The sequence below is a fragment of the Mugil cephalus genome, chromosome 17 (genome assembly GCF_022458985.1).
Source record: "Mugil cephalus isolate CIBA_MC_2020 chromosome 17, CIBA_Mcephalus_1.1, whole genome shotgun sequence".
Taxonomy (NCBI): Eukaryota; Metazoa; Chordata; class Actinopteri; order Mugiliformes; family Mugilidae; genus Mugil; species Mugil cephalus.
In genome coordinates this window covers 4,564,837-4,577,382 of record NC_061786.1, presented here as the reverse complement: position 1 = coordinate 4,577,382, position 12,546 = coordinate 4,564,837, and the positions used below count along the sequence as shown (strand labels likewise).

Sequence of the window (12,546 nt, the reverse complement as noted above, 5' to 3'; positions counted from 1 at the left end):
ATTAACTAACTAACTCTGTATGTTTCATTCCCTCATCACAGATTCCAAACGTCCCCGTCCTTTTACCTGTCATACTTGTCATTTTTGTGAGGTGACATTAACATTAACTAGATTAGACGCTGGCTTGTTTACAATCTGTCTGATATTCTGGCTAATTTCGTCTCATCCCTTTGGACTATGAGGAGGAATCAAGTGGGAACATTTATTGAGGAAACATGAACATGAAAATGTGTAAGATATTAGTTTAGTGGCGAGACTCCGAAAAGCAATGGCAGCATAGACCTGAATCTCAGATGATGATGTTAGATAGGGAAGGGAGTCTTGACACTGCTGGTGGGGGAGGAGGGGTTGAAGTTTGCACGGGGACAAATGATTGGCTGAAAGGAGGAGGGAATTTAGTTTATTGGATAAAAGTAGTGATATCAAAATTGAGGATGGACTGATTTAGACAGTGTAGGAAAATGGAAGACATACGGAAATCGAAGCTTCATGAGCAGCCGGGTGAAAGAGACCAGAAGTTTCCTTTAAACACCATGTTTTCTTTCACAATACCAGGTTTGAAGCGCTTGTTACAACTGTTTTTGGCCATTTTACATGTAAGGGACTGGGTGCAACACTATGAATGTTTCCCTGGGGAAACTGTATGAAAAAGTGCACCCATCTCCCCTCTCTCTGTGACAAGCAGTTTTTACTATAACCTCAGAACTCTAAACAAGACCCCTAAAATTTGGCCCTAAAATAGGAGGATCAATACTGCTTATTTGTACAGGCTTAGGGTTTGTTAGATATTAAGTCTCAGCCAGTAGCTGCTTAGCTGAGCTTAACACAACCTTGTCTGAATGTAACAAAACATGCACCTTAATTGTGCAGTAAAAAGTAATCCATTAAAATAAGGCAGAAACATTAAAAGACAAGATAACTCTGCAAGGTTGCCAGGCAACGATTAAAATAGCAGCTCCTCCGTGCCAAGAAATAACCCAACACAACTTTTTGATTTTGCATTTTGTAAAAAATGTTTTAAAAAGCAGTAAAAAGGTACCCGCCTATTATTTTTTATGTATATGTAAAGAAGAGCTAATGTGCTGCAGTCTTTAGCCTCATACTTAGCACACTAATGTGACAGCAGTATTGATCTTCTCATATAACTCTCAGTACGACAACCATATTTTCTAAAATGACAAACGTTTTGCATTGCATTCCGGCAAACATCTCCCATGTGGGGAGAAAGAAACATGGCCCACATAGAATAGAGATTTCATCTCAGGGAGCTCCAGTCTGCTGCAGTGACATTCAAACACAATCCAGCAGCAGGTCTGTCTCATCATTCTTGCAGCTGGAGTTATTTTACTCACTGTGCCTGCGTTGAGTGTGTGCGCAGTGAAATATAGTGCGATTGAGCTTCACCTGGCCAAGCGAGAATGGGCTTTGTATGTCACATCTATAATGACTGATGGGACGGCTGGCTGGGATAAGAGCTGCCTCGCAGGCCATGTAGTTCTCGTCCTCTTGGGCTTTTATCAGTTTAAACTTTTTAAGCTTCGTTCAGGTTTGGCTGAAACACCCAGGTACACAGTGTGGCCAGTATAGAACACAGAGAAAAGATATGAACCAGATATGTTTCCATTTCCGTAAGCCAGGTAATTATAACCATTGCAACAATGAATGAGGCCACTGTAAACTGATAGTTTGGCTAATCATAGTAATAAGTCCACATGTTACAGATGGTCTGTTAATCATTGCCAGCATTTAATTTTCTTGTGTAAACTTAAGCGCGAGTTTTACTTTGTTTTTTTTTCTTCCAGCGGACCAGGTGCTTTGAGATGACAGTGCGTTGCTACATAATCAAGGATTTGGACTGAATCCACAGTGCAGCAAGCACAGTGTTTCTGTTTGCCTTTTCTTAACATTACTGATTAGTTGTCGGGAGTGGATACTTTGCTGCAGATTGTTTAGAGTGTAAGACGGCTTAACTAGAAACCAAGACTCCGCATTGCTTCAAGCACCCGGGTCATTTTCACAAGTTTAATCCTCGTGTTTTGCACTACGTGATTATGCCAGCAATCTGAGAAGTGTCAAAAGAATCACATATCGACCTAAACAGGAGGGTTGCTGGGGTTCGGAGTATGCAAGCCTGTCCCTTGATGCTCCTTCCCTGCTTAAACTTCCTCCTTCTCTGGAACCTCTTCGTTCTACATATAAAACCACTTCAGGCACTGCAGCCTCTTGTGAGACCTTACAATCTCTGCACCGTCTAAAACTCTCGAGCCTCTCAACCCTCAGCAACCTCCTCCTCTTCTTCCTCTTTATTATCTAAATCCTCCACATCCTCTGAAATCTCTTTAACATCTGCAACCTCTTCTTCTCCTTCAGCGTCTGAAACTTACTCGACTTCTGCATTCTGTTTGGTCCGCAACCTTCTCCTTCGTCTCCGTGACTGCAGCAATTAAATACCCTTCATCCAATCCCCTAACCCCTGAATATGCCCATCATCATTTCGAGAAGCACCTAACCTAACTTTCTAATAATTACACTCTAAAGCTAGTTGTCTGATCTGAGTATTCTTAAATACCTCTGACCTCGTCACCGGGTCGGTGGCTTAGAGGAGGAAGAACACTATTACTGCAGAGGTGATTGTGCTTGTTTAGACGCACAATAATTGTTGTAATGCAAATGGTTAAACTACACCACCGACGCTGGTTCGTTGGCCGCGATGGAAATAAATGACCGTAATTACATTCAACTGCAAACATCTGTGTGCAGGAGTGGGGAGAGAGCAAGAGCGAGGAAGAGAAAGCACAACTCCATTAGCGTAATGCGCAGTGAAATTTCACTCGCGGTGCAGAAAGTCGTTAAGTGCTCTCCATCTGTCTTTCTGAGTTGAGGAAAATTTCAGCACATTTATTATTTAAAATATCCTGGGCCTACCATTATCAAACTCAACTTGCGAGAGCACCTTTTTGACTTTTACTCAGTCATGGCTCATTGAATTAGCTAGGACTAAATGGGCAGTTAAAACGTGCACAATTCAAGGGATTGACATCCGAGCACTTCTAACGTGGAGTTTAAGTGGAGCAGTCGCTGTGTAGTGCAGTCTCTGATCAGTTTTTTCTGTGGTTTCTTAGGTTCTCTAGCCACTTGTCCCAAACTGTGTTCAGTCATTAAGTTACCTTTCCTGAATGAGAATAAAGTCTTTTTCATCTCAGCTTAGATGAGTGTATTTGGATAGGACAGTCAGACGTGAAACACATTATCTGTGCAAACAACCTGATGTTTTACACATGTCACAGGTGCAGGACAGCATGCTATGTATTCTTTTGAAATCCTGGCCAATACTGTCTCCCCAAACAGCCCATGTGAGTCCACTGTCTTCCACTGCAGAAGGAGTTTACCCCCCTTCCGGTTGCATCCCTCAACTTATTAACATTCAGCAGCAGGGCTTAAAGGTCTGTGTGATGGATGGATGTCGTTGAAGGGTCTGACAACTGATTAATGCCTTAATTATCTCCAGCGAGGACCTGCCACTCCTCCCAGAGCTGACAGAGTGAGCTGTGTGTGGCCTGACGAGTAACGCCGTGTTCAGGGCTCGCCCACTGCTATCTGCTCTACCAGGGTCACATTTATTTTCCTCCCCAAGAAAAATGTGCACGTTCTGTACAGGAAAGGTCCATAATGCCGATGAAACAGTGCAGCGGGGCGTTTTGGGATTTGTGCCACTGCAGTGACTAAGAAAGACAACTTTTCAATTGAGCCTCCCCATGTTAGGATCCAGCTCTAGTTTGCTGCCGGCATACAAAAGTGTCCTTGACTTACAACACAACTTATGACTCGAGTGGATTTTATGTCATGATGGACAGAAGAATAACAATGTTGTAGTCATAAATATCGTCCGAGCGCCATGAATTTCATTGTGTTTACAACAAAATGGATCTGATTGGTTATAGGACTATCTAATTGCATGCAGAGGTCTTTTTTTCTCTGTAACACACTACTAAGCTATTGCTAAATTATTATATCACCCTGAAATCTGAAGCGCAAACGTCTTAAAAACTGAATCCTGCACCAGAAGTTTTTAGTTCATCAAGTGTATAACCATTACACCATTGTACAGTCAACCTTCAAGCATCTAACTTGCCTTAACTATAATGTCTGTGTAGTGAAGATCCCCTGATTTAAGAATCTTTTTTTTTCTGGTTGTGCTCAAGGCACGTCTATCCTAGGGACCCCTGGTGAAATGAGATTGAGAGAGGCTTTATTGCCAACAGAAGGTGTTAATGGGCATTCCTTGTTGGTACAAAAACTTTAAGGCAAAGTCACTGCAATAGCACTTAGAATCAGAACACGGTTATGTGCACATTTAGTTTACTGTAAATGTTGAGTAGAGAAAACACAGCAATACAGATGCATGCAAAAGCCATACATCACACAAACTGAACACTGTCAAGGTCATTTATATAAACAAACAAAGTGTCTTTTCTGGACAGATGTTTAGAATTAGAAACTGCATCAGGTTGCTACAAAAGAATCTTTTTTAAAATGGGCTCATCTCCAGATGGTATGGAGGCTGAGATTTGTCTTTATTTCGCCCAAGATGGTTTTGTACTTCATCAAGTACAAATTAGAAGTGTTTTGTATGCAGGGTGACAGACTGCTGATGCACTATATGTGTTATGTGTGTCTGTCTTGCAGGTGTGTGACTGGTGTAAGCACATCCGCCACACCAAGGAGTACTTGGACTTTGGTGCTGGTGAGAGGAGGCTGCAATTCTGCAGTGCCAAATGCCTGAACCAATATAAGATGGACATTTTCTACAAGGAGACCCAAGCTGCCCTTCCTGGAGCACTGTGCAACCCAGGACACGGGCCTGGTGGAGAGGGTAAGCCAGAGTGCAGTGGAGGGGTACAGCTGCTCACCCCTGAATCCTGGGGAACGCCGCTAACGGACCTTCGACGTAAAGCCCCATCACCAGGGGGGCCTTCCGCCACCTCCGCTTTGGCCCCTTCCACATCTTCAGCCACCTCACCCTCAGACGCCGGTGCTGTCTGCTCACCGTCCTCCTCCTCTTCAGCTAAAATTCCCACACCCAGACCGCACGAGAGCCCCACACTTCCTCCTCCACCTGTTCCCACTTTGCACCCACCAGTTGGGGTTCCTTCTGGTAGCCCTCCCATGGTGATGACACCCCGGGGACCCATGCCCTTACCTTTGTTCATGGAGCATCAAATGATGCAGCAGATGCGTCCCCCATTTCTTCGTCCCTCTGCCCACCCTGCAGGACCCAACAGTCCGCTGTCAAACCCTATGATCCCTGGTATTGGTCCACCACCTCCCCCAAGGAGCCTAGGTCCAGCATCAAGTCCCATGCACAGGCCTTTGCTGTCTCCACATGTCCACCACTCATCTAATCCCAACCCTGGCATGATGCCCCCACACCCTGGTCTCCCCATGCCAGGCCTGCCCCATTTCCCCCCAGTCAACATGATGCCCAATGGACCCATCCCCCTGCCCCCAATGATGAACTTTGGTATGCCATCCTTGGCTCCATTGGTACCCCCACCAACTCTTTTGGTCCCTTACCCAGTCATTGTGCCCTTGCCAGTTCCAATCCCTATTCCAATCCCTATCCCCTTCAACCCCAAATCATCCAGGGACCAACCCGAGAGCAGTGGCTCCGTCCGCAGTGCTCCAGAGTCGTCAGACACTTCAGCCTCTGGACTCCACTCTCCAGGTTTCTCAGGAGGTGAGAAAGGGGAGCAGAAGATGGAGCCAGCCAGCAGAGAGCGTGTCTCTCCTGTACGCTCAGAAAGAAGCAGGACAGCGTTAGTGGACTTGACTGTGAAGGCAGAGGATCATTCAGGCAACCTTTGTCTAACCACTGGCTCTGGACCGATGGAAGGAGTTATTGATCTCACTATGGGCCAGAAGTCATGCCAACAGCAGGTAATTCAAAGGATGCTACCTGGGGTCCAGGTCAAAATAGAGGCAGAGGCTGAATCAAGATCTCCACCAGCAGCTGGGCTGGGGAGGGAAGGGAAGGGAAACCGTGAGGATGGGGACGGGGTTCACCTCTCACAGAACCTCCTCAGCACTACAGAGTGGGAAGGGGTGGCACACCCTAACACACTGGAAGCATCAACCCCACCTTCCATCAACAACAGCCCCTCTAGCAAAGCAGATCACCCAGTAAGCCAGCTAAGTATCTCTAACCCTCCTGCACCCCACTTACCTAGTACAGTACGGACCCAGCCCCTACCCGGGCCCCAGCTTCAAACTAGCCCTGCTGCCCCATGTAATGTCATAGTCAATGGTACAGGATGGCACTCACTTATCAATCCTGCATTTGAGTCTTGCCCTGACCAAAGAGGTGATGGGATTAGAGGAGAAGCGGAGCCAGCGGAGCAGTCGACCAACGTTGAGCTGGAGCATGAGGCACTGAAAGAGAACAATTGCTCAGTGGGTGAATGGGAGCCGGGGAGGCGAGTCTCGGCACAAGATGACACACTGGACACGGTGGAGGGTAAGCCAGATCCTGACTCCAACTTGGAGGAGGGTGAGCACGCCTATGCCCTGCCACTTCTGTCAACCGGAGGCTGTGTAGTCATCCAGCCAGTGCCAAAGCCCTCTGCTGACAAGACGGCAATCCTGTCCTGCTCCATCAGTGCACCGCTATCAGCAGCCGGGAGTCCTGAGCTGGAGCCCCCGCTAAAGAGGAGATGTCTGCGGATTCGCAATCAAAATAAATGAGGTGGGTTCACCCCGGGGTCCTCCACAAGTAAAGTGTGCACACCGTTTGTTTAAATCCACCCAAATTTATTCAGTGACATTTCATAATTCACAGTAGGGTGCCCATCAGTGTAGTTTTGCTGTTTCCAATTTCCCGCACTTCATGGAAATTATTTTTGAACCACTCACAATAATTTCCTGTTCTTTAACAGGCTGTTTACCTCTCATATTTAGTGTTATAATCTTAAAATCTGAAAGTTCTGGCAACAGGATTATTTTATGTTTTATTAGTTTGAATAAGGTTGATCACTTAATCAGAATTTCACAGTGCAATGCTTGTTTAAAGCAACTGTCAGCCAAACAGTGCAGAGGGGGTCAAACAGGCACCAACTGAATAATAATCCCATAATAATGACCACAGGTGCTTTGACAGAATTTGTGTAGGTGAGGTATTGAATTATTTTTATGCCACCTGGAGGAGTCTTCGCAGATGCTGACTCCAAAATGCCTCTAAAAGTGCTAGCGAGGTTAAGTCTGTTAATATAGCCAGGTTATTTAAGCCTTATTTTACCCAAACACTTATTGATATGAAACTAAAATTTAAGGCTCAATATCTGAAAAAAACAATTACATTCGTAAGAAATGTCAGCGTTATAATGCATGTGCAGTCTATTTTGTCGGTTTTATTTTTTTTTTTATGAATGTTTTGCCAGATCATGTGTTTAATGAACACAGTTATTTAACACGTATTTACACACGTTTGCACATTACTCCCATTTTATATGAAGATTACTTGTTGCTTTATTGTGACTTCCAGTTCACCTCGAAGAGCTTCAGAGTACAAATGGGAAGTCTTTCATGTCAACGATTTATTCAGCACATTAATACTTAATTTAATGATGCACTCCTCGAGTTATTAATTAAATGAAATTGTATTCAAGGGCAATTGAAGACCAATTCAGGTTGTGGTAACATGAGGAGAGTGCCCTGAATAAGATTAATTAGTGACGACAAAAGATGGAAATCAAGCCACATGCTCCGTTATCACAGCTCTGAGCAAACCAGCAGCTGAAATAAACAGAACCGATGCGCTGTAATTTTCTGATGCTTAACAATTTAGGATTTGAATGCTGAATGTTGAATGCTATAGCTCACCTTTCCACTTGCTGGCAATTTCACGAGGCATCCATTCTCATTCAATATCTAAACATGATGTAAAATTTATGGCACCAGAGGAGCAGCTGCTGAATATTTCATTCTGTGTTTGCCCAAAATTATCCTCGAGCTTATACTGATTGCTTGTACCCGAGTGAATAAACCCCAAATTAAGAAGTGCCGCTGAAAATCTCCACGGGCTTTAATTTGATCCCGTTGTTTTAACTCCAAAACCTGTCTCTATCAGCTGACCATCCTTTGGGATGGTCAGCTTACCTTAAAATGAAAGTCTGCTTTAATCTATGCATCAACTTTTCCAGAAAACAGCCATGACTCAGTCTAACTCTCCTCCCACTCTGTTTCACAGATGGATGCTCTGAGGACGGCAGTGCCATCAACGACACTCACTTGTCTACACCCCACCACCCCACCACCCCCACCGCCACTCCCAAATCCCACCACTCCCAACTACACTACTCCACATGTGCACACACACACCTTGTTCTCATCCTCACCCATCGTCCAGTCTACCAGCACCACAAATCGCCTTCAACGACTGATGAGAGTGCAAGCAAACACGATAGTGGAGAGGACTTCTTTTGTCTGTGTGACAGACACTCTGATGAACTGAACTTCAGTGGACTGGATTTGGCCAGCAGGACAGCCTGACCTTAGAACTGAAGACAGTATATTCCTGCAACAGGAGGACTTAACCCTGCAGCTTCTCTCCTCATTTAGAGACTCTCAGCCCACACTGCCCCTTTGGCTTTATCCACCCTCCCTTATCAAAGCAAGTACTCTCAGTATTGTCTTTTACTAATTAATGCACCATAGTCTCCAACATTCAAAGCTGCTTCTTGGAAATTAGTGAAAGAGCCCCAAAGAGAGATTTCTATGGTTCAGTTTAACCTGATGCCACAATGAAGGTACAAAATTTCCAGTAAGTGTCATTTATTCTCTTGCTACTTGTCACTTAAGTGTTGACTGATATCACAAAGTTAAAACTCTAAAACCTCGATGCCGGCAAAAATAAATCTTCTTTGCCTTTGCTTGTCTAGAACCAGCAAAAATGTACAATCTGACACTTAGTGTTCCGGGTGATTCTCATGGGTGACATCTCAAAACAAGCAGAATAAGCATGAATACAGTTGATGCAATATGACTGAATGGCAATTTAGAAAGGTGGTTCAATCAGAGGCTGGTAAGCTGTCCTTGGACACAAAATCTTCTTTGGTTGTGTTGAGCGATATTATTCCTACCAAATCAGCAAACTGGAGATAATGTTAACTTTCACCAACAAGTAATGGTGTGTGGGTGGAATCACGCAGTCCCTGCCATTTTCCTTTGGTGTCTATTTGTTTGCTCTTAAACTTCACTCAGTTTAGGTATATTGTTACACATGTATGAGACAGAGTTATGATAATCATTCCTTGCATTTCCAGAACCCTCTTCTGAACGCCGCCTGTGTGCTCGAACAGTAAGCCATGTTAGAAACGGCAACACAGACCCCTGCTGTTTGAGAGCATTTCAAGGCTTACTGCACCACGAAAGAACTGGGATGGCATGGCGATGTGGAAACTCTGCCAGCATGCAATGGGTACTTGCTACCGCAGGCTAGTACTTAATCTTTTCTATAATGCATTACCAGCGATGTTCCTGTCACGGGTTAGTTTGAGACTGCACTGAACTTAGAGGGGGCGGAGGGAAGCCAGCTCTTTCATAAATTATTCTTGTGGGACCTAGAGGAAAACTGTTGAAGTAACAACAGAAATATTTCAACAATAAACACAGTTGAGACAGATTCATTTTGGCAATAATTTGGAACACATTGCTTCTTGCTTTTCCACTAATCCTGCCAAGTTTTTTATTTTTTTATTTTTTTGCCAATTCTTAATAGTTTTAAGCTAAACTATATTTAAAGCCGGTGCTGTCCTTGACTCAGTGTCATTCTGTACAGGCTTTTTGGGAAGTTCAAGTAAACGCAACACAACTGTCGCCCATCCAGTTTGATCTGATCCAGTTACACCGTGGCTTAGTGAGCTGGGATGCCGTCAAACAAAGGCAGCATTTAGTTTACACTCCTATGGAGGAGGTACATTGTACCAGTGTGAGACAAGGTATTATCATATGCCAAAGGCCTCTGGTGTGTTGAAACAAAACATGTCACCTCGTTTTCAGTGGAAATGGATTTTTAACTGAAGATTTGACCAGATAATTTATAGTTGCCAAAATAACAAGCACTTATTTAAAAAAAAAAATAATAAAAAAAAAAGATACAGGAGAACATAAGTGGATGTCAAAGTCAGTATTACTGTTATCATTCTTTTTGGTTTACCAAATCCACAAAGACCCATGATACGCATGTCAAAATAAGTAGAATAAAATACAGCTTCGGTTTAAGGAGACATCATCAGTCTTACATTACATTAAATGTATACATTTCTTTGCAATGTCACCGCATCTCTCTGTTTGTTGCCTTTGTTTTATTTAATTCTGTCAGAGTGAGACATCGTGTGATTCCCCCTGTGTCCAAATGAGGCCAACATTTACTCATACACTGATAACTCATACACTCATACATACTTGTGTGACACGCGACGCACACAGTAAACGTGACTTTGTGAACGTGTTTATGCGTGAGGCAGGTGCAAGCAGACAGTCCAGCTGAGATTACAAAGTGTTGACTCAGAATAAGCAGCACGCAACTCTATCTGTTGCCTGTTAGTCAGGTATTTAGGCTTAGCCTGCCGCTTGCCAGGGCCCAGCTTTGGTGTCACTTTAAGCATTTCCTTGCCCCCACTTCATTACTCTGCAACCAGAGGCAGCGAAGATGCTGTTTTTAGGCTGCCTGCTTTTGTCTTGTCTGTTTTGCCTGCTGAAGTGGATTTAGTTGAACTATTTCTTTCTGTGATTCTTCATCAAATATCCATTGCCAACATTTGATGTCAGGAAAAATCTGAATTATTCTACTTTAAACGTTTTTGCTACTGAAAGCACAAAACCAGGGCAAATGCAACCAAGAATCTGGATGCTGTAGATGTTTCTGTGTTTCTTAAGAATTAAGGCAGTCAAAACCAAGGCCGTGGGTGGGATTTCAGGTCTCTAGCGCCACCTAGTGGACGACAAAATATCCCCTTGGTACTGGTATAATGTAAATGGTAAGCTGTCCTTGTCAGGAATTACAGTCAGCAGCTGCTCAGTCATCCTAGTTTAGAAAGAACTTATCTAACTTGGTGTAGGGAAGATAGGTATAGAAAATTATGTATTTATTTATTTATTTTACCTCTAAACACATTTTCCAACTTTACACTAGGCTAAACGTTTTCTGACTCCAGATTCATCTTGTGTGGAAAAATATGATTCTAAAATGTCAAATTATTCTTTAAAATTTACTCTTCGAAGAGCGAGTGCCACTTGTTCAGGCGAACTTTTCCCAACTTCTCTTCTCGTGCCAACATCAGGCCAAATTAATCTCCCAGACTCCCCCAAGTCATTCTGATTGAGCAGGTCGAGAGGCTTTATGGTGATGAGGAACTAACCGCGATCACTTGTTTTGTCTGCTTTTGTTCCTGCTTGACACACCTAACCCACACATTCACACACACGCAGACCCTACAGCCACACGCCAGGTTATGTCTGAGCCTAATCTGCAGCACAAGCGGTATACTGTCTGTGTCTGAGGCAGAAATGAAGATATGAAAGCGTAACTCTCATGTGGGAACTCTGGACCACTCAATCAGTCTCTGTGACGGCAACCAGACTCGTGACAAATCTCCAGCATTCCTTTTTTGATGACGGACTACAGGCCGGGTCAACAACCTGAATTATGCAATGACAACCAACTCCAAACCCGATAGAAACAAGTGGTCCACAGACAAAAACAAAACATGATAGGACTTCATGTTACTTTTCAAAAACAACAGAGAAGTTGCCTTAACTCTTGCTTGTATAATCTCTACAGTTAAGACAATGATGCTCGCTTGTAAAGAAGACTCTCCCTTCTTTGTACAAAATGAAATATACCAGAAACAACAACTTTGTTATCTTGCTAGTGTCAATGTATAGATGATCAGCTCTTTCTGTAACTTGTATGAACCGTCACATTTTTGCTAAGAAGAATAAAACCCTCCCCTCCAGCTTCCTTGTTCCTAAACATCCAATCTGTTCAACGTTTTAACTTGTGGTGGACTGTCAATCTTTTTGTGTACATTTTATATTATTATTTATTGTTGACAAGTTTTGCATTTGCAAAAAAAAAATTTGAAAAAAAAAAAGTGAAGGTGGTTTGACCTGAGCATTCGATTCCAATGTAAATGCCTGGTGAACAGTGAAATGCTTTTTTAATTATTAAACGGACAAAACAGTGAGGAGGTCTTTTTATTATGACGTTGTAACATGTACATAACATGTGGCCAAAACTGCTTTGGAAAAATAATAATTTTTTGTGTTGTAACGGTATTTGTTTTATTCAGTGAATTGCCCATGAAGACAAATAAATAAGAGGCACACACAACTCTTGTTTCAGATGGGTCGTATGTGTTCAAATGCATTTCTCTGTACGTGTGCAAAGATCTTACACACACACCGGTAAATAAAAACTACTGATGTTCTTTCAGTGTTACTTTTCAGAATCTTTTATCTCGGTTAATCTCTGTACTGCATGATTTACAA

At 43.2% G+C, this 12,546-nt stretch overlaps 1 protein-coding gene across 6 annotated transcripts in view; it reads left to right on the top strand.

Moving 5' to 3' along the window:
- The window catches only part of sobpa (sine oculis binding protein homolog (Drosophila) a), a 39,085-nt gene extending 26,595 nt beyond the window's left edge, over positions 1-12,490 (top strand). For 5 of the 6 annotated variants that reach the window (XM_047611564.1, XM_047611563.1, XM_047611561.1 and 2 more), the window contains 2 exons: positions 4,687-6,742; positions 8,243-12,490. In XM_047611564.1, coding sequence (XP_047467520.1) covers positions 4,687-6,741 — 2,055 coding nt within the window. In that variant the 3' untranslated portion in view covers position 6,742; positions 8,243-12,490. The remainder of the gene's footprint in view (positions 1-4,686; positions 6,743-8,242) is intronic. The other variant, XR_007114683.1, reaches the window with a different exon arrangement.
- The last annotated feature ends 56 nt before the right edge of the window (positions 12,491-12,546 follow it).